General features: G+C 43.9%; 1 protein-coding gene and 1 pseudogene across 1 annotated transcript; both read right to left on the bottom strand.

The window, feature by feature from the left end:
* Window positions 1-413: 413 nt before the first annotated feature.
* Window positions 414-26396, bottom strand: LOC136639527 (elongation factor 2-like). Its single transcript, XM_066613794.1, has 15 exons — window positions 26211-26396; window positions 20921-21135; window positions 19445-19626; window positions 18501-18712; window positions 17178-17359; window positions 15960-16065; window positions 14101-14214; window positions 13241-13379; window positions 11815-12010; window positions 11251-11509; window positions 7833-7940; window positions 6776-7129; window positions 5618-5800; window positions 2971-3103; window positions 414-778 (listed from the first exon to the last, which is right to left on the bottom strand). The coding sequence occupies exons 1-15, from the start codon at window positions 26211-26213 to the stop codon at window positions 585-587; spliced, it is 2580 nt and encodes an 859-aa protein (XP_066469891.1). The 5' UTR covers window positions 26214-26396; the 3' UTR covers window positions 414-584.
* Window positions 15773-15891, bottom strand: LOC136642897 (5S ribosomal RNA; annotated as a pseudogene).
* Window positions 26397-27526: the final 1130 nt, after the last annotated feature.

Genomic DNA, 27526 nt, shown 5'->3' with positions numbered 1-27526 from the left:
CCTAGGAAATATCCATGAACCCCATTAGCTCTAACACACAGGCCTCATGCACCCCAAGGCTGTTTTTGCCACCCATCCCCCACTCTGGAAGCTTTTTGGTCTTCCCTACCATGCCATTCCAGCTTCTCCTTTTGGAGAAGGCAGAACAGTGCAGCAGGAAGATCATAAAGCCTCACCGCAGCTACCTCTGTTCTGAGCCTGTCAAATGGCTCAAAATGCGGAAATATTTTGTAGTGACATCACGTCACTGCCAATAACTTCTGGCTTAGCCTAGTTGGGGCTCTCACACTGATCAAGCATACCCCACACCTCCAGGTTGCTGGAAGTTGAACTGCCCTGGTCTAGGGCAATTCCAAGTGTTCTTGGAATAGTATCAAGGCAGTGAGGCAGCCAGCATACTAAAGAAATACACATTTTAAGCAGTTTAACACATACTTTTATTTCTCTTCAGGTGAACATGACATAATGGCTGACTGCTGGCTTTTTTTCAGTTCCCCTTTCCCTGCCTGGCTTTGTGAAGCAATCCAATTCTGTGAGGAAGTTGGGCACTGTCATAGACAGCCCTAACCTGGCTGAGGCTGTAGTTACAGTTTGTCTAGGAAGTTGTCCAGAGGTGGAATACCTTCCTTCAAACCTTTACGTTTACGTGTTTCCGCCACAACTTGGAAGGGGCGTGTACTGGCATCATAAGGGTCTCCAGGCAAAATCTGCCAGTGATCAAAGACACACTGTGGGAAAGCCTGGCCACCAGTGTTGGATCGCAAGTCAGCAGTGAAACCTAGAAGCAAGAACAAAAGAGGAGGAATTAAGTGGACTTTTATATTTGAGGCTACTGTTTGCTACCTCCTGCCATAACAGGACACTTCAAGCACCTTTTACATTCATTTTTTAATATACTATTGAACCTTACAAGCTTAACGGGAAACTGAACCTGACCCACAGCAATAAGGAAAAACAACTCCCAACAAAACAGCAGTACAACCAGAATCAAATCAATTAACCCAAAGCCTAGTGGAACAGAAATTTATGTGAGCTGGGTTGCTAATTTTTAAGCTGGGGGGGGGGGGGTGTATAGCCTGGTTGCTACAACAGAAAAAGCCCTGTCATGATTACTGCCAACCCTTCAGTGTTTCTCAAACTGGGTCAGGACCCACTGGGTTGTGAACCAATTTCAGGTGGGTCCCGTTCTTTCCTATATTTTATTTCTATTAGACTTGATTAGATTTGACAGTCAGTGGGGCTTACTCCTGGGTACGTGCGGGTAGGATTGCAGCCTAGGATTTTAAAAAATTTTACTGCTTGATGATATCACTTGGTGGACCCTGACAGATTCTCATTATAAAAAGGGGGTCCTACTGCTAAAAATTTGAGAACCACTGCTTTAGCTAATGGTAATAGCAGCTACAACAGAGCCAGCTAGGGTGACTTCATGAGAAACAATCCAACTACTTAGGGTCCAAATCATTCAGGTCATTTAGGCAGCTGGGATTAGATGTCACCCCATCTGTCTGTCCGTCTTTTCTTCACTGACCAAGGACAGTATGGAAGTCCTGAAAGATGAAAGCTAAGAAATTAAATCTGGACAAGACAAAGTTATGAGGAGATCTGTGATCCAGGAAGTATCACCTTGACCCTTCAAGGGAAGGGCAACCTTATCCAGGTTTGGGGCTTCTTAGTCTAGAACAGGGGTATCCAAACTCTTCAGCAGGACAGCCACATCGTATGTTTTATACATTTCTGCAGGCCAAAAATAATCTGTTTTATACAGGGCAAAGGCTAGTGTTGCATGGCACACTGTCCTTTTCCAATCCATTGCAAAACCCAGTTTATTTGTTTACACATGTGCAAAAATGATGCAGTTGCCTCACTGCAATCATTTTATGGCATTGTTGAAAAGTCAACATGTGAACAGTCTAATTTTATTGACAGGTGAGGTTAATGTTGAATAATGATTTGAGGGTCTTAAAGCATATGGCCCAAGTGACTGAAAATGAGAGTTAGGCAGGCTGACACCACTCTAGCCCTATGGAAAGGAGTGCGGAGGACAGAACTGTACATGTTAACTCCAACTATGTCATTGGGGAAAAATATTTTAAGTTGCTGAGGGCTGGATGTCCCATAGTCTGGAGATACCTTCTTTCTAGACCAGGTATCTATGGGGGGGACATGACAAAGACATAAAATTATGCATGAAATGGATAGTTCTTTTCCCTCTGACAATACCAGAACCAGAGGACACCCTCAATTGACTGGTGAAAGAGTCAAGGAAATATTTATCTATCTAGCATGTAAAACTAATCTGTAGAACTCCTGGCTACAGAATGTTGTGATAGTACCTGGTCTGGATGCCTTTAAACGGGGTTTGGACAGATTTATGGAGGAAAAGCTGATCACAGGTTACAAGTCATGATTATTGTATGCACTCTGAATGCCAGATGCAAGGAAGTGGCAAGAAGATTGGGAATATTTCCCCTAGTGTTCCTAGAGGCATCCGTTGGACCACTGTGAGATGCAGGAGCTGGACTCCTGCATCTTGCCCTTGGCCTGATCCGGTGAGGCTCTTTTTATGTTAACAAGTTTGCAGCACTGGTAGCATCTAGGTTGTTTGTCTGGAAATGATAATGGATACAACATATGGCTGCTTGCTAGAGCTAGGGGCTATGACTATACCATAGTCCTGTAAATTCATCTACGCTGGCTGCCTCTTTCTGAGCATTATTCAATGTCCTGGTGAAGACCTATGGCCTGGCAACCAAACAGCTGGATTCTCCCATCGAATCATCACTGCTGGCTCTGTTGTAACTGCTGGACTAGACATGTCCTTGGTCCACTCCAGCAGGATTCTTCTTATATTCTTATCAGTCTGATAATGTTTATGTAGGAAAACACCAAAGAATTCAAGTGTGTTAGATTTCAAGGCCACCTTCCAACAAAACTGATAGGATCATGAGGTGTCAAAAGAAATCTTACCAAAAGACTCGTTGACAGGAAGATATGCTTTGACCACAAACATAGGGGTCCCAGCTACTTGCGACTCTTCAAAAACATGGCCACGCTTCCGGTTCAGCACCCCATAGATGCCTCCAACCACTTGTTCTGGGCACTAAGAAGAAAAAGTGCCAGCTGAGATACACACACACACACACACAGTGTTCTGAACACCCTGTTACATAATTTAGCTAAGGCATAGTGAGTTACCCAGAAGCAATCCAGTTAGCTTCATGGCTGAAAAGTATTTCAACTGGGCTCTCCCTCCCAACTACAATGAGAGCATGTCATTCAATGACACTGGGTGTCAAATTAGATGGGCAAGTAATTCTGAATTTTGTGCTGCTACATCCTTACCAGAGTAAGCAATATGAAGTGTAATTTGAAATCTGGATTTCTTTCTATAAATTAGAAGACAGAAGTATGGAAAATTTGGGTAAGGAATAAGGTGACCACACCTGGGTCCTAGAGATTAACACTAAGCATCCAAAAATGAAAAAACCTGACACAGCTGTCAGATAAGGCTCTTCATGTCCCCATTTGTATAGACCTACTTTGGAAATTCATTCAGTGTCTTACTGTTGAGAAATAATAACAGCCCAGCATTTTCTATGCTGCTCTTCAATCTTGACTTCTTTCTTACCTATTTGTACTTGTAACATCTTGCGGTTCAATGTAATTTTATGTTACTGCTTAATATGATCTATACAGGTCGAGCCTATTTATCTGCTGATTTTTTTCGGACCCCAAGTGAGCCACCTTCAGCCCAGCCTGAAGCCTCTGGTGGCTCTTCTGAGGAAGAGCCCTTCTAGGACCTCCAGAGGCTATTCTTAGGCCCATGGAAGCTGTGTGCAGCCTCCACGGGTCTCAGAACAGCTCAGGATGCAACCAGAGCAAGATTTCAGTTGCATTTGGAGCTCAGTGGAGCCTGAAATCCACATGATTTGATATCACATGGAATTTAGTATCTGTGAGGGGTTCAGGAATGGAACCCTTGCATATAACAAGGGTCCACCTGTAATTTGGAATGGTTTTGCATTTTCAAAAATATAGAAAGCATAAGCAAAGGAGGCATAATGGTTCATTCCCTACAGAGATTGATGCTGAGCTGAAATTGAAAAATCACTTAATCAAGAACCTAGTGGTAGGGTCAGCAATCCTGTCAGCATAGGCAAGCTGCTTACTCCCCTAGGCAGAGATAGGAGAACTGAGAGAACTACTGTTAATACGTATTACTAGCAATTTATACAGAATGTTTACTGCAAAGCATTTTATAAGGTTTGTTTGCCCTGAAAGGGAATGTCACTACAGTGGGCCCTCAATATCTGTGGGGGATCCATTCTAGGGCCACCGCCGTACAGATACTGAATTCCTCAGATAATGAAATAGATAGGGAGGGGGCATGCCGGCAAACTGGAAGTGCCTTTTGGAAGTGTCTAGTAGGCACTCCAGCCACAGGGTCAGCATTTACAGATATTCAAATCTGGAGATAAAGAAGGTCCTATGTATTATCCCCTTTTCAAAATAAGTAGCCAAGACTGAGAGTTTACTTTGGATCTAACACAATGCAGCCTTGGTTGAGGTAGCACTTGAATGCTGGTATTCTACATCTATATTCGGTTATATTTGGTTAGGTGCAAAAGAGAGCAACTAAGATGATTACTGGGCTGGGGAACCTTCCTTACGAGGAAAGGCTACGGCATTTGGGCCTCTTCAGCCTAGAAAAGAGACGCCTGAGGGGGGACATGATTGAGACATACAAAATTATGCAGGGGATGGACAGAGAGATGCTCTTTACACTCTCACATAACACCAGAACCAGGGGACATCCACTAAAATTAAGTGTTGGGAGAATTAGAACAGACATAAGAAAATATTTCTTTACTCAGCATGTGGTTGGTCTGTGGAACTCCTTGCCACAGGATGTGGTGATGGCGTCTGGCCTGGGCGCCTTTAAAAGGGGATTGGACAAGTTTCTGGAGGAAAAATCCATTACGGGTTACAAGCCATGATGTGTATGTGCAACCTCCTGATTTTAGAAATGGGTTATGTCAGAATGCCAGATGCAAGGGAGGGCACCAGGATGCAGGTCTCTTGTTATCTGGTGTGCTCCCTGGGGCATTTGGTGGGCCGCTGTGAGATACAGGAAGCTGGATTAGATAGGCCTTCGGCCTGATCCAGTGGGGCTGTTCTTATCTGACATAAAAGAGGAGTGCTGACTTACAGGAAGATGTGCAAAAATCCCTTTTTAGTTCCTGCATCCTGGTGCAGGAAAGGTTCTAAATGCCTGAAGAATGGCAAGAGGTATAATGGACAGAAAGCATTAGAGAAACCACCACCACCACCGCAAAGGTTAAAGGCCTGAGGTCTTCATCAAACCCAAGGTTATCATTCCATCAGGTATATCAGAGCAGCCCGAGGTGGGACTCGAGGCTGAGAGGATGTTCCCAGAAAGTAAGCAACACTATTTTTGCTCCCTTCCCACTGAATTGAACACAATTATAGCAGAGCCTGAGGGATGGTGAACTCTGAGGACCAGGAGTGATGATCCTCAACACCTGCCTCTACTTCCGAAAAAGGATCATCGGTTCCTACTGCTACCTGTCCTTGAAGGCAACCCATGACATACCTGGATCTCTACAAGATAAATGGGCTCCATCAGTCGGGGCTGGGCTGTGAGGGCGGAGGCATACAGGACCCTCCTTGCAGTTGGGATGATTTGCCCACCACCTCGATGGATGGCATCAGCATGAAGAGTAACATCATGAATGTCAAAGCGAACCCCTCGCATGTTCTCCTCGCACAGAACACCCTGCAAGAGGAATAATCAAAATGGGAAGAAAAATACCATGTTTGTGATACTGTAAAATTGTAATACTTGTAAAGCATTTGTAAATTCATTTGGCAAGATAATCATCATGTGCAGCTGATGAAGTTGCCAACAGTGCATAAATACAGAAGAATGAAAAAAGATAGTTTAACTTTTGTGAGGGGGCTCTCCGTGTTACTGCATAGACTTCACAAACAGTCGTGGTTCTCATAAAACAACTGCAGTGAAATGTCAATTCGCATATTCATAATAAAGTGAGAATTGCAGGTAAAATTGCTCAAGGCAACATTTAATTAATCTAAGTCAATGCAAATTTATTATTATTATTATTAACAGTATTTATATACCACTTTTCAACTAAAAGTTCACAAAGCGGTTTACAGAGAAAAATCAAATAACTAATGGCTCCCTGTCCCAAAAGGGCTCACAATCTAAAAGATGCAAAAGAATGCCAGCAGACAGGCACTAGAAAAGCCACTGCTGGGGTGAGGTGGGCCAGTTACTCTCCCCCTGCTAAAAAGAGGAGCACCCACTTGAAAAAGTGCCTCTTACCCAATTAGCAGGGGTTAGAGTTTATTTAGAGTTTAAGACCTTGTTTAGAGTTTAAGACCTTATTATCAATTACAGATGGAAAAAATGCCTTAATATTGATCACACAAAGCTGTCTTATGCTGCATTAGATCATTTGTGTATATCTATCCAGAGGTCTTTTGCAGACTTGCTACCTCGGATCCTCTTTTAAACTGTAGTTACTGGGGACAAACCAGGGGCCTTCTGCATACAAAGTATCTACCCTACCAAAGAACCACCCCCAATCTTCACAGAGGAAGTTGGGGATAGCATTTAGCCTTTAGGAAACAGCAGGTGGATAATACCTCATTAAAAGTCAGTCTGGTTAATTTGCTTCACAGGACATTTGAAATGTTGTCTTGGGCATGAATTCTGGCTCAGACCTACCTCTTTGGTTGCCCACTGGAATCCTGCCACCACACTGTCTTTGATTTCATTGAGATACTGGACACCTTTGGTGATGTCAACCAAAATATTGGGGCCTGTCCCATCAGGTCCAAAGCACCAGATCTTCCGGGCTTCAGATACATCCCACTCATACTTCTCTGCCAGGTATCGAGCTCGTTGCTTCAGCTCTTGGCGGGCACTGACATCGCCTTTGTCGATATCTTCCGCTAGCCCATCAGGGAAAGGTCGGGCTTTCATGTACAGGCGATTGTGCTTATTGGGGGATTTGGACAAGCACATCTGGTTAGACTCTTCACAGACTGTCTCTCGATAAGATACTACAGGGTCCGATTTCTGCAAAATGGCAACACCAGTCAAATAAATACAGTCTGACATCCCAGTGATGCCTACCTTATGCTAAAATCAATCTATACTACTCAGCTGCACAATCTACATTTCTCATTTCAATCTGGAATGAAAGAAGAGAAAGTGTCCCAATGTATCATCAACTCCCCCTCTTCCCCACTACACATACGGTACCAAAATCAGACATTCCATATCAAAAGCAGAACCTTCTGGGTGGCCTTAAAGTCAGGCATCTCCCAACAAAAACAGAAATCTCACTTTAGTTACATTTCATTCACTGTGTCATTCTTGTATATAAAGCAAGCAAGCTCAAGATCTAATACCTAATGTTGAGATTAAATGTTGAAAATCTCCAACTTAGTATAAAAAAAAACAAGAGTTTAGTAAATAATCGAAGGGTGGATGGGTAGGTAGGGCTTCCCTACCTCCCACAACCCCTTCTTACCCTCTACCTGATGTTTATACCTTTTACTTCCTTGCCAAAAGAAATAAGGCTCCAGAACCCACCAAATTCTTTGGAAGCAACATTAATCTTGCACAACGATGCTCAATGTTCATAATGCATTACTGGGTTTACTAAATTATCCGGCACACAGGTAGATTTCCCTCACTGACTGCTTGAAAAGGCACCTTGCTAATGATCAGTCAATTACATTCCAAACTGCCCATCCAGTAGTGTGTATTTGTATACCTTGATTGGAATACAGGCATGGTCCTCTTCCAAATCTTTGAGGCAGATTTCTAGATGCAGCTCACCAGCTCCCGCAATGATGTGCTCTCCAGATTCCTCAATAATGCACTAAAGAACACAAAAGACTAGTTGTGAGGTTATTCAGATTTCAAGAGAAGGCTTTACAAGAATCTGATCACATGAAAGCATTTCTTTACACTTATAGGTTCAGACTATGCAACAGAACACATCCCTGAACAACATTTTGATGAGAACTAAACGTAGGCATTTCTGAAATGGCTGCACAGAAATTACTAGAGTAATTACCAGAAATTACCAGCCTAGAAAGAGTTAGGCTGTAATGCGACTATCACCCAGGAATTCCAGCAAAACACCTATCTGTGAAATGCACAGTGCTAGCATGCAAAGGCCTGCAACAAAAATGCTTGTGCCACTTACTAAGGAACTCAAACTAGTGCCTTAATAAATGACCTGAGCTTGCATTTCAGTCAGGACTACACAAATCAGAAAGAGGCAAGTTCTTCATCTTGTAGAACACACACTAATTTATATAGTGGAAAAGCTCATCTAAAATTTGGGTCTAATATGCTTACCATTATTATTATTATTATTATTATTATTATTATTAACAGTATTTATATACCGCTTTTCAACTAAAAGTTCACAAAGCGGTTTACAGAGAAAAATCAAATAACCAAATGGCTTATTTATTTAGGATTAGCATCCTGACCCTTCCCAAGGGCTTGGGAGAGACCACAAGATCCCCTAAAAATACATTTTTAAAATAAAAATGTAAAAATTCCATCCAGGAATTATCAGGATTCAAGCAGAGCTCATGGACTGTTCAGAAGTGACAAAAGGCAGAGATGCACACAAGGCTTGGAGTAGAGCTATTGCTGCCTCTGCCCTACACAGAGAATATAACCTGTCACCATACTCAAGCGCACTTTTCCCTTCCAGTCAGGATTTTCCCATTAGCCACTGCCTTTCCCACTGATATTCTTTCAGCCACACTTGTGGTACATCAGGAAATCCAAGGCAGCTGACAGCGATGAGCAGCAATTAAACACTTTTTCATGTTGCTGTAGAATGGTAAATACAAATACCTTATGAAAAGCACACCAATACCTCTAATAGTGCAGAGGATTCATTCTCTAAAAGTCAGAGTGCTGGGCAAAATGACACTAGGGAATCATAGTTAAATTAACAGTTACTGCCCTGCTCCTATTGGCTAGAATGGCTGTCAATTACACTGGGCAAAGAGTGATGTAATACATCAGCACTAAAAGAAGCTTCGTTATGGGAAGTGTGACTATAGTTCAGCCTGGTTGATCAAGTTACTTTTGTTGGTAGCTAAGTAACAACAACTACTTTCATCTACTAGGAAATGAACCTTTTTAATTTAAATAATAGTTCTATTAACATACTGAAAACTTGGTATAAATACCAACAGGAATTCCAAATCATTCACTAAGAGGACAGGCATGGTTGAAGGTGTGGAAACGCTGCTAGGCACAAGTTCTGTGCATAGCCCTTCTCAGAACTAATGGCTGCATGCAGCATATTCTAGCAGTTCAGCCTGGCCCAGGAAGAAAGCACCCACCAGAGGGGTGGAAGGGTCTACAGAGGTTTTGCTGTTTATAGGCCTGCTTTGACTATCTGCAGGACAAAAAAAAGAACAGGAACTACAATTACCTGAATAAAGTAAAATATTTGAGTTTTTAAAAACATTTAAAATCTCTAAATTTCAGTCAATGGATTTTTGACCTATTTAACCATTTCTTTAAAATGTTTTCATTTTTAACTCTTGGGAAAGGAAAGGGAAAGTAATGCTGAGACAGTCACTGAAACTCCTTTATGTCAAAGAAGTTCCAAAACAATTCTAACTGTAGTTAACTACTAATTAAAACTACTTTTTAGGTAACAATAAACGGTATTTAAAATTGCTGGAGCCCATCAGTGACAGGTGCAATTTCTATCACAGTTGATGAGAAAGGCAGAAATTAACTGCAGGACACTTGGATTTCCATGTTTCCTTGAATGTTTCAGAAAACGTTTTTCCTCAAGGGACACTAATTATCAAAACAATATTCTCACCTCATTTACTATTTCTTACATTTTTATTTCCAAAGAGCTTCCTTTGTTTTGCAAAGTATATGGTCTATTTTCTTATATCATAAATAATCTGTTTCAACTGTTGAAGACTGCAAGCTCCAATGCACCGGAAAAGTGATATAAACAGGTTTCCAAGTAAAATAAAGTGAGAATTTCCTTCAGCTTGAAGACAGCCGTTTCTTATGATCAGCAAATCTGGGTAGAAAGTTGCTTTTCTACAATTGCATAAATTGTTGAGTAAGTTCAGTTAATCTGGGGTGAGCTAGGGGAGACTGAATTAATTGGAAATGTATTTATTCAATTTATATTCCATATTTTTTTTCTATTGTGAAACTCAAGGCAGTATAGATTGTATTTCCAGGCAGTTTCCCACCCAAGACACACTGACCAAATCGGTCCTCAGCAGCACTGCTGCATCAGAGCATATCCTAGAAAACTGGTTTGGTAATAAATCCTTCCTTCACTCATTCTGCTGTGTGATGCGACCTTCTTTCTGAATACAATATACTCCATGGTGCTCATGTATCAGCTGCCTTCTCTCCTGCAACATTCCTGTTCTTGAAAAAGTGTAATGGTTATGTGTGCGGCTCAGGCTTATGCTCTTCCCCACCACCTCTTTTCACAATGAGGCACTAATGAGTAGCTCAATTCTAAAGGCGCCGCCACCACTGGGTGCAGCTGCCAGAGGTCTCTTCGGGAAGACCCAAGCCCTGCAATGCAGCTTATCAAGTAGGCACCGGCTATTTTGCCAACAGAGACCAGAGATTCTGTGCTGGGCCTTCCAGCCCAACACAGAGTTCATGATCCAGTGGAGCTCTCCCGCCTCAGTGCCTCCCCCAGGCCTCCCCTTCCCCTGCCCTGGAACATCTCCTGCCCCAACCCTCAAGGCCCTCACCGCCACCTGGAGCTCTTACCTAGCTCCAGGCAGCGTCTGGCTGGCGCTGGACTGGCACTGGTACTGACTCGGTGCAGGGTGCAGCAGGTGTGCCTTATGGCAAGTTTGCGACACCCAGCACCAGCAGTATGCTCATACTGCCAGCGCTAAAGAGCTCAGGATTGGTCTTTCAGTTCTTAGCTGGAAGGAACAGCATGACCAACTTGAAGGAACACTGATTATAGATTTTAATGGCTGGATTACTCATATAGGAGATATGTAATCAAGTTCTGGACAACTCTACAGAGGCTTCCATGAAGCAGCATGCTTTCAAACGCTATCAGGAAATTATCCAAAGAAAACTCTCTTTCAACCAAGCTTCGTTGCAGCGCAGCAATTCTAAGTCACGAACATACAGCTAACACTCACCTGGACCATAGGGTCAGACTTGGCAAGACGCTTTAGACCTTCCACTAGTTTTGGTAGGTCCGCGGGGTTTTTTGCTTCAACAGCAACACGCACAACTGGACTAACACTAAATTTCATCACTCTCATGTTGTGGGCATGTTCAAAGGTGGTAATGGTGCCCGTCTTCACCAAAAACTGGTCAACACCAACTAGACCAACAATGTTGCCACAAGGAACATCCTCAATGGGCTCAACATAACGACCCATCATCAAAATGGTTCTACAAAGACAGAGGATGGGTAACAATCCTTGAATATCTATTTTATCATTGGAAGTATTTTAAAAAATCTCAACCTTTTTACATAGAAGGTATTCTCTATCATTGCTTTTTTATACTCATCCATACCTTTCAGTTATTATTTTTCTGTTGGATATGCACTGAAAAAGGTATGAAGGAAAGGCAAATAAAAAAAAGATGGTACCTCATCCTATCAAGATTCCCCCCATAATACAAAAGGCATTTCAAAACAGTGATTTCTTTGCATGCACTCATCTTCAAAAGAAGCAAAATGAGTCTGCATTTACCTTTGAATGGGCTTCAGGTAGAGATCTTCCTTCTTTCCTGGAGTATAGTTTGGTCCCATGATTCGAACTTTCTGGCCTGTAGAAACAATGCCAGAGAAGACTCGCCCAAAGGCATAGAAACGACCTTTGTCAGATGTGGGGACCATTTTGGAGATGTACATCATCAGGGGGCCCTTTGGATCACAGCTCTTAACACCTGTGGCAAAACAAGGCATAAATGGTGAGCTCTTGTATAGTATTTAAGATGATATAGTGGGATTTTTATAATGAAAAATAAATCCAAGTAGAAGTTCATTTCTCAATCAGGGTAGGAGGCTATCTGGACAAACATCAGGTCAGCCCAAGTGGGTGACACCAAAAGGTGCTTGGTAAATGCCTGCTTGCTTATATAAAGATTTATGATGATGATTCAGCTGAAGACTGTTGAGCGTGTCAAGCCTGCCTCTATCAGGACTTGCTCTCTATTATTAAAGCTTTATATGGTCTCTGCAAAGAGGAGGCCAGCATCTTGCTAAAGCACTGGTTCCCAACCTGTGGTCCAGGGATCACAGGTGGTCCTTGAGACCCTGAGAAGTGGTCCATGAAGTCTCAGGAAATGAAAAGATTGCCTTAGATTGCTTCAAAGGGCAGAGAGGCAGAAAATGAACTTCCCACAGCCAGCAACAAAAGCAGTAATCCACAAATCTCACTCTAAACAATATATCTCTAATAAATCTTCTCTAATTTTTACGAATTTAATTTTTATGTGTGTTTGAAGGGGTGATGGTTGGATGCAAGGCCCATGAGAGGGAGTGCAGGGGGTAATTTGCATCTGGGCCCAGGGTCATAAAGGGGCCCAGTATCTAAAGGAGGGTCCCCAGAAATTTATGGGATCTTATATTTTCCAATCTTACCCAGACATGCTGCCCACATGGGATGCTAGGTGCACGGTGGCTGCTGCTGCTGCAAGCCATATGTGCTGGGCCAAGGAATGCATACCTGACACCCCTGAACACTGTCAAATCATTTCTGTATTACTGTATCCTAGCTGCTGACACTAGCTGCTGGCAGGTAGACCTGGGCTCCAAATTGGGAAGCAAGGTAGACCTGGGCTCCAAAGATTTTTCCTGCTGTTGCCACTTTCCCCTTGCCTTGTTTTACCCCCTCTCCACCCCTCTCCCTTTGGAAAGGGGCTCAAAAGAAACATTGTATGCCCCAATAAAATTCCTCTTGGAGGCCCTGGATGCATGTGGTCCATGCCATTTTCAATTTTTGTCTCGGTGGTCCTCGGGCTCCTAAAGGTTGAGAACCACTGTGCGAAAGGATCATGAATCGAATAAGGAAAGTGTGGGTAATGTCTCAAAAAGATATAATTAGCAGGACTGAGACAGTTGATGGGACTCACAGATCCATCACATTTTTGCCTTTGATAGCTTTATGTTCCTACCCATTGCAGCTTCATCATCTGGTGGTCCCTCATATAGAAGTTCACAGCGATACTTCTGTGCAGTGACAGGGGAAGGCAGATGGATAGTGATCATCTGTAGTAAGGCTTCTCCAGCAGGCAGCCAGCGACGCATTACAGCCTGGGAAGCATACATTTGGATAGTTCAAAAAATCCCGTTTGAGCTTCTGAGCATCCTTTCATTTCCTTGTTCAATTACTTCAAATATGAAACATTCTCTTTTGAGTAATGCATGTTATTCCAAAGCCCTTACGTGATGAATGCCCCCCTTGCCTTTTAGTATGGGACATTTTTAACCTCCCTGAAGGTTCGGCAGGACCTCACACCTGCCCCCTCCTTGGACAGCAACCCAAGAACTCTACTGCACCCAAGACAAAGCTCCGAGGTCTTTTTTTTTAATTAAAATGTCATTTTGAGTTCATCTGGCTTCTTTTAATCCCCTAAACCACTTTTCTTTAAGACTTTTAGCCCTTTGGGTGCAGGACTGCTAACATATAGCGAAAAAAAAATATTGTAAGCTGCACTGAGCCCGTGGAATACAGTGGGTTATAAATTGAAACAGATAAAATAAAACACGTTCTCTACTACTCAACCAAGGGCCCAATCCTATCCAATTTTTCAGTGCTGTTGCAGTTGTACCAGTGGGGTGGGTGCTGTATCCTGTGGTGGAGGGGCAGTCACTGGGGCCTTCTCAAGGTATAGGAACATGTGTTCCCTTATCACGGGGCTGCATTGGGGCTCCCTTATCACTGGAGCTGGAAAGTTGGATAGGATTGGGCCCTAAGTACATTGTGCTATATAAAGGGAAAACACAACCCACACACCAGTCTATTTCAAAGTACCTTGAGAAGTGGCTTCCCTTCCTTTTCTCGATCTTCAGCATCCAGCTTGATGTCCAGTTTCTCTATCAGCTTGGATGCTTCTTCCTTCTTAAAGTTCATAATGGCATCAAAGACCTGCACCGCAAAAATAGGTTGAATAGGATAGTTTGTTTGCCATCAGATAACCGGAACAGAGGAGCGAACTGCTGCCAAGAAATGACTCTTGAAAGTCAAGCTGAGTAAGACTTTTCTCTCAGTGACTTCAAGAGCCATATTCCATTCAGTGACTGCAGCTCTACTGAACACACTTGATCTTATTCTACAGGCAACAAAACCATTTTCTTCAAAATACTGGAGAACAGCACCCACGCACATCTTATTGCCTGCTCTTGTTGCAGCCTTTAATTAAGGATGCCTATCACAAATGATATTCAAGGGCTCTTTGCATTCTGCCTGCCCTGTGAGGTTCATAATGCTTGGGCCATGGCATTTTGTCAGAGAACTACAGTATCAGATATTAAATACCTGTACAGTAAGACTCAGGGCTGGGTATAAACCACTTTAAATCCCAGAACTCTGACTTAAGTCATCTGTGAAAATCAGGCTGCTTGGCAGCAAGCTTCAAAATACAGGCTCCAGAACATTTATACTCATGCTAGGAAAGTCTGTTGGTAAAAGGTGGTATCAGATTTTTTTCCCCACTCTTACAAATAGTTATGCAAAATTAGAAATAGTTTCTGCTGGAGTTCCTACACTCTACTCAGCACTCTTTAAATTAGCCAACTATTGAAGAACAAATGTGGTAGCTGAGTTCTCCTAAGAGTTAAAGAGAAAAATAATTCACTATCATAACAACATAACATAAGAACAGCCCCACTGGATCAGGCCATAGGCCCATCTAGTCCAGCTTCCTGTATCTCACAGCGGCCCACCAAATGCCCCAGGGAGCACACCAGATAACAAGAGACCTCATCCTGGTGCCCTCCCTTGCATCTGGCATTCTGACATAACCCATTTCTAAAATCAGGAGGTTGCGCATACACATCATGGCTTGTACCCCATAATGGATTTTTCCTCCAGAAACTTGTCCAATCCCCTTTTAAAGGCGTCTAGGCTAGACGCCATCACCACATCCTGTGGCAAGGAGTTCCACAGACCGACCACACGCTGAGTAAAGAAATATTTTCTTTTGTCTGTCCTAACCCGCCCAACACTCAATTTGAGTGATGTCCCCTGGTTCTGGTATTATGTGAGAGTGCAAAGAGCATCTCCCTATCCACTCTGTCCATCCCCTGCATAATTTTGTATGTCTTGATCATGTCCCCCCTCAGGCGTCTCTTTTCTAGGCTGAAGAGGCCCAAACGCCGTAGCCTTTCCTCATAAGGAAGGTGCTTCAGCCCCATAATCATCTTAGTCGCTCTCTTTTGCACCTTTTCCATTTCCACTATGTCTTTTTGGAGATGCGGCGACCAGAACTGGACACAATACTCCAGGTGTGGCCTTACCATAGATTTGTACAACGGCATTATAATATTAGCCGTTTTGTTCTCAATACCCTTCCTAATGATCCCAAGCATAGAATTGGCTTTCTTCACTGCCGCCGCACATTGGGTCGACACTTTCATCGACCTGTCCACCACCACCCCAAGATATGGTTGGTTGGCAACCTTCAGTCTCGAGAGACTATGGTATAAGCCTACAGCACCCAGTATTCCCAGGTGGTCTCCCATCCAAGTACTAACCAGGCCTGACCCTGCTTAGCTTCCAAGATCAGATGACATTGGGCATGTGCAGGGTAACAGTTCCCCAAGATATATCAAGTTTATATTGTAATATATCAAGTTTATATTGTAATATTTTCTTCTTCAACATAATTTCACCTTAAAAATGGGATCCAGGATGAGCTGGCAGAATGTTCGGGGCAATTTCTTTCCATCAGGGCTAGTTGCTGATTTACTGAATTTACCATTTGCTGGATCAAAATACCTATATAAAAATAAGATGTATGTTACGTACTGCGGAGTGTTGAGATACTGAACAAGAGACAGACTCTAATGTTAGCTTCTTTGTTTGAACCCAGTCTATTCATTTGTTGAAGAAACCAGCTGCTCCCCTCCCACACTCTTATCACTCTATCAACCAGTGTAATGTGCTGAACATGGGGCTGCTTTGAAGACTTTGTACAAAATGAAACCGACAAGGTTACTCTTTACTTATTTTAAATACAGAGGATAACAATGCATCTGATGAAGTGGGGTGAGAGCCACAAAAACTTATGCCACAGTAACTGCAAACCTATGCGTGTCTACTTAAAAGTAAGCCCTACTGAGGGCTTACTGCCTGGTAAATATGCACAGAATTGCAGCCAGGCAGCCTAATTCTGAGCTGCCCAGCATGCGAGCTGCCGCAGCACCAAAATGGCAACCATGGCATTCAACACACACCAGACAGCCAATGGCAGCTCCTCGGGGAAAAGTACTTTTGTCACCTTCCCCCAGATAAGGGAAGTAGCCTCACAATGGGCTACTCAATTCTGCAGTGGCTCTTGAGCCAGCACAGAATCAAGGACTCCCCTGCTGCCACAAGGCCAGACATGGGGCTCAGGATCCAGTGGATCCGAGCTCCACCGGTCTCACCCCTCTGTCCTGCTCCCTCCCCCCACATTGGAACACCTCCCCCTGCCCCCACTCACCTCTCTGCTGCCCGGCAGTTCAGGCAAGCTGCTGGGTTGCGGGCCCAGTGCAGGCTTGCGATGGGCTAGCTCCAGCGCTGGGCTCACGGTAATGGTTGCAGATGTGCCTTATGGCATGTTTGCAACAGTACGTGCCAGCAAGCCAGCGTGCAGGGCTCTGGATCGGGCCCTAAAAGTGACAGTCTTTGAAGTACTATAATTTTTTTTGTTTTTTGTGATGGTTCAATCAAAACCAGTACAGGTGAGCATTAAATATGCAAGCACACACCTGTGTTCTAGTCAAATTTAAATTGTACCATTTCACCAAAAAATCACAACAAAATGACCACTCCATTGAAAATATTGCTTTAAGTGACTGCCATGCACAACACCAAAGGTTACACATAAATATTATGCTCCAACTTACTTGTCTCCCCATAGCTTTTTCATCATGTCTTCCACCTTCTTCGCCCTCTCTGCTGCTGAGAGCTGTGCCTTTTCACCTTTGGCAGCAAATTTAGCTACATACATCTCAGCAAACTGTTTCAGAGTGAAAGCCCAACCATGTAAGCCAGAGCCAAAGCCAACAGTACCAATGACAGGATCAATCTACAAACAGAAGGAAAATTCATTTATTACAAGGAACACATTAAAGGGATAATCCTAATCCAGGTTCTAGGAAAGATGTTCCATTGCTATCCATGAGTTTTACAAACAAATAAACGTATTCAGAACTGAACCCCTTTACAGTGGTTGGTAGGTACTTCTTGAGTGGCAACCAGACAGAAAGCCTAAAACATTTAACATGCATAAATAAAATAAACTCCATACTTCTCCCCACCCAATCTTAGACTGGAGGGGCCAGGGAAGGATAAATGCACTCCCAGGAACATTCTAAATTGTAGTTTAAACAATGGAAAAGGGACCAATGTTTTTGACAAGTTTCACTCTAGCAGACACTGCAATATATACACATCTTTAACCTGTGATGAGGAAGAACCAATAGCATAGCTCTGGAGGCAACCTGGAGTGGAATTATGCCATGGTCAGGTATTATCTTGGGGATACAGAAGACTGGGTCATTTGTGGGACCCATACTGGGTTGGCCATCAAAGCTTTTAAAGATTCTGGGGTCAGCTATATATTGTGAGAACTGGAAGTGTGACTTCTTCACTGAGAAATAGCCAAGAGGCTCTCAGAATCAATACAGATGCCTGCACAAATAACTATTCATATGTTAGCATACCAATGAAATTGCCTTATATGGAGACTGCAGGGCCTTCTACAGTATTGTGTAGTATGACCAGACATGGCTCTCTGGCAGAGAAGCTCTCTCAGCCTTGCAATTTGAGAACTTTTAACTGGAGATGCAATTTGGGACCTTCTGCCTACAATGAATATGGGCTATCTTTGGATCATGGTCCCTCCTGTAAATATGGAGTTACCTCATACCAAAGTCAGACCATTGGTCCATCTATACTGATTCTCAGAGTCTCTTCAAGATCCTAGGCAGAGGTTTTTTCCTTCCCAGCCCTGCTTCTTGCAAACACGGGTGGAACCTGGGGCCTTCTGCATTCACAGCAGAGGCGCTACCACTGGGCTATGGCCATTTCCCCAAGGAGCCAAGTAGTTCTGGAAGAGAGTAGCTTAGAGAGGAGCTGCAGCACTGATTTCAATGAGCAGCTCCACTGGTGCCAAATAGAATGACTTAACGGATCAGTTTCTGAATCTGAACACAAGCTTTCTTTACCATAATATTACCCATGGGTCCAGTTTCACCCTCTCCATAAGTGGAGATTATAACATTGACGTTTTCCACAATGCGCTGAAAGGTTTGGTAAAGCTCCTCTGGGTCTAGCTGCAGCTCCAGCAGAGCACGATCCATCTTGTTCATCATCAGCACTGGCTTGATACGCTCAGCGATTGCCTGGCGAAGGACAGTCTCAGTCTGCACACAAACCCCTAGGCAAGAAAGAGGATAAACCAGGAGTTCTAGTCTGCTTTGAGAGAAAATTTTGTGGCAGAAATGACTGCTAAAAGGCTTGCCCCCTTGAATTCTCCCTCAACATCAGAGGAAGAGATGGCAGAATGAAACAGTCGGTCACCCAACAGCCTGAAATAGTGAGCAACTCTTAAAGCTGCTGCAGCATCAGTTCTTGCATCCCACGGTTTCAGAGCTATGGCTTGGATGGCGTACATGCTGCTGAAGTTGTGTACGCTATATAAGTTATACAAATTGTAACAGCTCACACTGGCAAATTAGTCTTACTACAGCCTTTGAAAGAGGACAGATTAAAAGTCAGTTTGGCTAGGTCCTCCCAGTGAGTTTCATTGCTGAGGAGGGATCTGAGCCTGGCCAGGTCACATCCTACCACACACTGGCTCACCACACTATATTGCATGCAGAATTCTAACAATGGAAAATTTGAGTTAGTTTTCTTTTTATTGTAACTTGCACATCTAAACAACGGTGCAAATAATCTCAGCTGCAGATCACATTTCTAGTTTCTGCAAAATCTGTTGTTGGAACAGGAAAAAAATGGTACAGGAGCCATGACTGCAATACCACTAACTTTCCCTGTGCTCTGTTGAAATGCAGGTGCTTATTCACAGAAAATTCTTATCTTCTAAATCTCCTACCAAACAGTGGAGTGCTAATGTGCAAATTAAGCTTCCCAGTTTTAAGACACTTACCTGAAACACAATCAACAACTACGAGAGCACCATCAGTGACACGAAGTGCTGCAGTGACTTCAGAGGAGAAGTCTACATGCCCAGGGGAGTCGATTAAATTAATGAGGAAGCCGGAGCCATCTTTGGACTGCTTAATAAAGGCCAAGTCATTTTCTGAGAGCTCATAGTAGAGAGAAATGGCCCTATAAAAGAGAAGGATGGAGGGTTTCCCCAAAATACATTCAATGTACTAAAAGCTTCGAACGTCCCCAAATATTAATGGGTCTAAAGGGTAGAAATGATATTGCAACATGCTCCCCTATACACACTAAGATTTGACAAGGTGGTGGCCCTTTGACTGTACAAGTTCTCAAAGGGGTCCTTCTTTGAGAACCTGCAGAACCAGAACCTGGTCTGCAGAACCAGAACCTGGTCCTTCTTTGTGAAGGTGACACCCTCTTAGAACTGCCACCCCTAGAAAAATGTGTTTGGTCAACTTCCTTGAGAGTTTTGAGAAAGTTTCTAAGTAAGCCGTCATATCATAAGTAGCTGATAGGTTTTTAATTTGTTGCAATATGTTTTTAAATTGATCTGTTGCTATTCTTGTAAATCTGTTATGCTGCTGCAAGAGCTGCATAAAGACTATGCAAGCAGAAAAATAAACACTAGCGCCCCCCCCCCAAAGCCAAATTAAATTAGACATGCTGATGTGCAAGAAAGTCTTCATTAACTCAGACAATATATACCCTACTGGGAGGAAGACAAACTGAAATATTAGGACTTACTTGGGAGTATGTGTGCAGATAATTGCAGCCTTACTTGTAACTGGGCAAGAGACTACAGCCTTCATCTTTGCATACAGTACTTCAAATGCAATATGTTGCCATAATTATTCTCTTGCACAATCTACCATTAATAATGTTGACCCTTTTGCTTGTTGTTGTTTTCATGTTTTTTGAGCCCAATGTACTAGTGTAGGCAACTGCCAAATGAGAACAGCACTTCATGCATATAATGAAGTGGGTTTTATCACAATAAATCTGTTTGCCTTTCAAGTACTACATATCTGTTTTTGCTGCAAGAGTAAGGGCCCAATCCTATCCAGTTTTCCAGCACCGGTGCAGTTGTAATGCAGCCCCAAATGTTCCCATACCTTAAGGAGGCCTCTGTGATTACCTCCCCACCACTGGATACAGTGCATGCCCCACTGGCATAGCCGCACCAACAGTGGAAAATTGGATAGGATTGGGCCCTAAAATGGCTACTCCTCTAGAATCTGAGCCACGTGTAGCTTCTTACAAAAACAGTTATTTCAATGTGTGCAATTATAGATAAGAAACTTGGGAGTTTTGGGTTGCTGGACTCAGACAGCCTGATCCAAAAATAATTTAAGCTGGAATATGTGAAATAAACTCAGTAATGATGTAAAACATTCCATTTTCAATTGGCTTGTAGCTTGCACCAAAAGCAATTACACACAACATTAATGAGACTCACGTAGACTTGATTGTGATACATCTTTCCTGTTCATCTTTTCGTGTATCAGTAAACCGAGTTTCACCTGCTCTGGCTGAAGCTATGATACCTGCTTTACACACCAATGAGTCTGTAAGTGTTGACTTGCCATGGTCAACATGAGCAATCACAGACATGTTCCTGATGTTGGACTTTTTGTCCATGATCGCTCGGATCTGGTCTACTGTGAAATTCACCTGTGAAAAAGAAAGCAAAAAAAGCTAGCTTTCCCCCCCGAAGAGATTTATATATATACACTTTCCTCCAAAAGGTTTTCAAACCACACATATCAAAACAGCTGGTTTCCATGGTATTAATGTGAGGAGGAAGAAGCTGCGATACTCCAAAATTCCACATACTTGCGTCACCAAAGCAAACATCAGTTTATGTTCTGATGTAGTTTATTTTCCTCTTCCCTCTGTATCCCTCTTGTATCCAATCTAGTAAACTGTATGCCATTACTGTATTTTGCCAGCCCCCTTAAAAGCGCATGCAGAGAGGCGGTATATAAATGTACACTAGTAATAAATTAAGAACATGCTACCAAAGTGACATCCAACCTTTCAACAAAAAGGCTCTATTAATAGTTGTACAGATGAGGGGATTTTAGCAAGTGCTACTTGATACGTCAAAAGCTGCAGGGAGATGAAAAACTGCACCTGTCAAAAATTCCTCAGCTATACAGTTATTGAAGGTACAGAGTTCCCAATGCTGAAAGGTTGCCCATTGATAAAAAGGACTCTTCAGAATCTCACCCTCTGGCAACTTTCATTTTTGACTAGGATTTTCAGTTATTATAGAGTTGTTTACCATGAGGAATTACAAAGGCAGGCAAGCTTATAGAATAAACCTAGTTTGCCAATTCAGTATTGTCCTAGTAGGGGAATTTGCAGGAAACTGCTTCCTGGAAGAAATATTATGAATTGCGGATGGCAGGAAGCTGGCAGAAAGGCAGCCTGCTGAGCAATTCAGAAATTATTTTTTTCCCTACGACTCAAGCTAAAAAACACTGAATTTTGAGAGCAAGACAATATAAGTTAGAGAGACAAAAAAACCTGCAGAAATACACTAGTCAGGAAAGACTACCAACCTCCCAATCTCTATGGGATACTTTGCATGAGAGAACAATGCAGTAATACAGTATTGTACTGTTTCTTCTAACCCATTTCTGCCCATCCTACAGGTGTACATAAATACACCTGTGGGCAGAAATAGCTTAACTCAGGCTTTGGTGAGGGCTGAATATGCTCAGGCAAAGTCATCCAACATTGCCTTCTTGTGGATTATTTCCAGGCATCAGTGTAACCCCCCCCCCCCAATTACCCCTACCATAATGTCTCTGGACAATTTTCAGGGTTAGGAACTTATGCCCTTACTAGGGCAAAGAGACTGTCATATATACTTCATGTTCCAACTTCACTCTCTTCCCTCATTCCACAAACCAGCACAGTTAATTAACTAAATTAATTAAAAATTAATTACTCAAAATTTAGTTAATTTTTTTAGTTAATTTTTAAGTGTTTTAGTTTAAAAGTCACATCTTCCCTAAAAAATGCAACAAATGGCAAATCATCATCAGCACAAAATCAAACAAGGTCACTGGATGAAGACTCAAGTCCTACGCAGTCTATGCTGACTGTAACAACTGCAGAGAACAATATAAAATGTTGCCACAAGATAATCTGGGGTCTGATAGCTTAAAAAGAACAAAACAAGCCTGTGCCCAGGCCCCGTTTCCCCCACAGATGGTTTGATGCTATAGAGCAGTGGTGTCAAACTCATTTCATACAGAGGGCCAAACTTAGAATTCAGAGCACCTGCTGAGGGTCGGAAATGATGTCATCAAGCAGAAAGTGACATCATTAAGCAACTGATGGTCAGAAATCAGCACCTTGTTCTCATATAGTTTATTAACTGCAAATGACAGAAGAGAAAATATGCAAATCTTGATCATATTTCAAGATATGGGAAAGCCCAATTTTCATGTGGGCTGCTGTTTCAGTGGTAACACCTCAGAACTGTTCAGCAGTTGAGAGCCTGAGGGCCAGATAAAAAGGGAAGGCATCCGGCCCCCGGGCCTTATGTCTGACACTCCTGCTGTAGAGCTAAACTAGAAGCAGAAGGAAGGTACCACATCAAGAATGCTACAGGTCCTTTTGTACTGTCATCCCTGCCAGCAGCACTTGACCTGCTGTTTGGAGTAGCAGCAATCACTTTAAACCAGTAGTGCTTCACAGTATGGCATGTGAACATGAAATGCCACCACTGCCACAGGCCATCATGAAGCACTGCCCTCTCTGGCACTACCACTGCACTCTGGAAGTGGAGATGGTTGGTGTGGTAGTGCACCTCCAGGAAGATGCAGCTGCGAGGCAGCCTGGACCCTGCCCTTTAAAACTGGACAGTTTAGACACAGAGGACACAGTGGAAGACATATCAGGAGCCAAGCAGCAACTGGAGAAGCCTCTCCCTTGCTGCGGGAATGACTGTATGACAAGCTGCTTACTCTGGCACACAGCAGCTGTCCTGGAAGTCATAGTACTCAAAAAAGAAAAAGAAAAAAAGCTAAAAAGCATTGAACAATGGGGATCAGCATAATTCCCATACCCTCATGCCTTGGCAGGTATGAAAACACCTTAACAAATTAACCAGGGATCAGATTTCTTCTGTAGGGGTACGCCTTTACATACAAAACAAATTAGCAAGCCCTGTTGTGGCATACTGACTGCACTTACTTGGACTTATGCCCCACAGCTCAGAGTAAACACACAAAAGATTAGGCTGCACAAGCAGAAAGGTTCTGGTTCAAATGCAACCTCAGCCATGATTGCCATGGGCCCTAAGACAAGCCAACAGCTTCTTAGTTCCATTCCTTTTTCTCCAGCAGCAGTATAGAGATCATACTACTAGCCCATATATTTAATGTAAGCACATACATTTATTTTAAGTACAACTGAGACAGCATGTGAAGAGCACTGTAAAAATGTCAATATATTACTCTTAAAAACATCAAGAGAACTGCCATGATTCACACTCCCCTTTGACAGAGGAAGAATTGCAGTTGTGCATCTTTAAAAATGCCTGCAACATTCTTCCACTATTTAAAGCTGGGAGGGGGGGGGGAATGCTAGCCCCTCTCCAAAAGAAATTCACCCAATTACACATTCTCTTGCAGTGCCTGCAGCACATGATTGACCCCTGGAAGCACAGCTGACAAGGCACAAAATTAACATAGGAGAGAACCAATTTAGATATTTATTGAACAAAAAGATATCCTTTCCTTCCAATGACTCTAATTCTGCCTCTCTTTAATTACCTTGCACACAGTTTTATTTGATTCTGAAAGCACTGCAATGAATATGCACTGCTGTATTTACCACTGATATAGGGGAATGCGGCACATGTCCCTTTTCCACCAGAACCACAGAGGAAGAACAAAAGCAATTTGTACATTTCAGAAGATTTAAAATAAAGGGAAGAAATGAGCTACAAGATGTACTCATTCTCTACAGCAATGAGAACTGACAGAGATCTGGAATAGACGGCTGGACAGATATAAACAGAAGAGCCAGCTCTCCTCTTTCACTGATCACAGATTTTAAAAGAGCCCCACTGGATCAGGCCAAAGGCCCACCTAGTCCAGCTTTCTGTATCTCACAGTGGCCCACCAGATGCCTCTGGGAGCATTCAAGACAGCAAGCTACCTGTATACGATTGCCTTGCCCTTGCATCTGGCATTCAGAGGTAGCCTAGCTCCAAAACCAGGAGGTTGCACATACCCATCATGGCTTCTAAGCTGCGATGGACTTTTCCTCCAGAAATTATTATTATTATTAACAGTATTTATAAACTGCTTTTCAACAAAATGTTCACAAAGCGGTTTACAGAGAAAATCAAACAAAGACCTAATGGCTCCCTGTCCCAAAAGGGCTCACAATCTAAAAAGATGCAAAAGAACACCAGCAGACAAGCACTAGGAAAAGACACTGCTGGGGTGAGGAGGGCCAGTTACTGTTCCCCTGCGAAATAAAAGAGCAGAAGTCTGTACAATTCCCTTTTTTAAAGGCATCTAGACCAAATGCCATCACCATATCCTGTGGCAAGGAGTTCCACAGACTAAGTACATGCTGGGTAAAGAAATATTTTCTGACTCTTCCAACACTCAATTTTTGTGGATGCCAAGAAACAGAAATGTTATGAATGACTTGAGAGGCCAGGTAGAAAGGCAGGCTTTCCTAGGGGAACAAGAGGACAATTACTCAATAGTATCAAACCTCTGGTGAGGCTGAACACATTGATCCACACACATACACACACACCCCATGGGGGGGGGATTTCACTTTCAGATTTATGACTGCTGCAAACCTGAATGGTAGGACTTTAAAAAGGGTCTCCCAATCTCTTAGCTTTATGGTTCACACCAGGAATGAGTAGTAGGTGGGGAGACAGGGGAGGCTCTGCCTCCCCACTAGTGTCCTTTGAAAAGCGCCACCACCACGGGAGGTGTGCCAGCACACACAAATCCACAGCGGTGGCATTTTTCAAAGGACTCCAGTGGGGAGGCAGAGCCTCCCCTGCCTCCCTGCCCACTACACATCCCTGGTACACACACAGTCTGGTGCACACAGCTTTTCAAAGGACTCCAGAGGGGAAACAGAGCCTCCCCACCCACCACATGTCCCTGGTACACACGGTGGCAGTGCTTTTTGAAGGACACCAGTGGGGAGGCAGAGCCTCCCCTATCTCCCCACCCACTGCACGTCACTGGTACACACAACGGCAGTGCTTCTTGAAGGACTCCTGGGGAGGCAGAGCCTCCCCGCGTCCCTGGTCCACACATAACCTCCAAGATCAGCATTAGTATTATTAATGTCAATGTCAATCCACCATAATGGAGAAGGGGGTGGGAGGCCATACCCATAAGCCTTCAGTGGTTTATGGGGCAGAGGGTGACCACTAGGGCTTCCTTCTGCCCCCCTTAGCCCGCACCGCAGACTCAGCCCCCCTTCTGTGGGGCAGCTGACGTGGACCCCCACTTGACAGGTGCCAAGACCCTACCAGAGCCCTGCCAGGGTAAAATGGCGCCGCCCCCCGTCCAAGAGCCACTGCCCTGAAAATGGTTGTTGCTGCGGGCGGAGGAGGCGGGCGGGGGACGCGCAAAGAAGGGGTCGCGTCCAGGCAGCGCGCGTCTGCGGCACAAAATAGGGCCGCGGGCGGGTAGCGCGGGCCCCCCTCTCGGGGTATTGAGCCCCTCTCCCGGGGAGTCGCTCACCATTTTGGCGGATGGCTCTGGATGCGTCCGACCCCCTGCCCGACAACCACCTCCGCCACCACAGCCGAGCCCGAAGAGGACGACGGAGAGCCGAGAGGGAATGGCAAGGACCACAGAGGGGGGACGCGTCCTAGAGCGGACCCCTCCGAAGACGGGCGAAGGGCGCTCTAGCCCCGAGAACACGGTCTATAGTCTGCAGCCTCTGACAGGCGGGAGGAGTCTGGGTTGCTATGACAACAGAGCTGCGCCCCCCCCGCCCTCTGTGACATCCTAGCACAGGCAATGCACGCGCCCTCCCGCAGCTCGCGTAGCCTGTTCTCACTCCAGGCAGCGCCGCCTCAGCAGCATCTCTCTGCTCTGTGTCAGTTTAGGCTGCAGCCCCGTCCACACTTACCTGGGAGTGAGGCCCACTGACTGCAATGGGACATGCTTCTGAGTAGGCATGCACACGAGTGGGCTCTTGAGGCACATGTCTGTGCATGTCTACTCAGGGAAGTAAGTCCCATTGTCTTCAATGGGGCTTACTTTCAGGAAAGCGTGCATTGGATTGCAGCCTTTGGGCACAATCCTATGCAGGTCTACTCAGAAGTAAATCCTGTTGTGTTCAATGGAACTTCCAGGAACCTGAGGATAGGACTGCAGCCTTTCAGCCCAATCCTATCCACATTTTCCTGGGAGTAAACCCCATCAACTCAAATGGGACTGACTTTTGAGTAGACATGCATAGGATTGGGCTGTATGTTAGCAATACCCTGTCCTGTGCAGAGAGGTTTTTGGAGAAAGTGTAACACAAATACACAACACAACACAAGCCACAGAACACACACATCACACAACACACACCACAGAGCACACACACAATCATGTAGCATCTGAAAATCTTACCAATGTACTGTCTGCAGCAGACACACTTCATGGGCCAGGATTCACCTTGCCAGGTACATGAAATGGTCCCAGAAAAGCTTGTGATTAAAAGCAATACTGTACTTTAACTTGCACAAGAGCATAAGAAGATCCCTGCTGGATCAGGCCATAGGCCCACCTAGCCCAGCTTCCTGTATCTTACAGTGGCCCCCCAGATGCCGCAGGAAGCATACAAGACAAGAGACCTGCACCCAGTGCTCTTCCTTGCACCTGGCATTCTGAAGTAGCCTACTCAGGAGTTTGCAGATATCCATCATGGCTTGTCACCTGGGATGGACTTCTCCTCCAGAAATTTGTCCAATCCCCTCTTAAAGGCCTCTAGGCAAGATACCATCACCACTTTTTGTGGCAAGGAGTTCCACAGACTAGTTACATGCTGGATAAAGAAATAT

This window comes from Tiliqua scincoides, chromosome 2, assembly GCF_035046505.1.
Source record: "Tiliqua scincoides isolate rTilSci1 chromosome 2, rTilSci1.hap2, whole genome shotgun sequence".
NCBI lineage: Eukaryota > Metazoa > Chordata > Lepidosauria > Squamata > Scincidae > Tiliqua > Tiliqua scincoides.
This window is presented reverse-complemented; position numbering and strand designations above follow the sequence as displayed.

Excerpts from the sequence above, each read along its gene's own strand:
- LOC136639527 (XM_066613794.1), bottom strand. Across the intron at positions 19,627-20,920 it reads TGTATCACAATCAAGTCTAC|GGCCATTTCTCTCTACTATG; the intron begins GTGAGTCTCATT and ends TCTCTTTTATAG. Across the intron at positions 11,510-11,814 it reads TACCTGAAGCCCATTCAAAG|AACCATTTTGATGATGGGTC; the intron begins GTAAATGCAGAC and ends CTGTCTTTGTAG.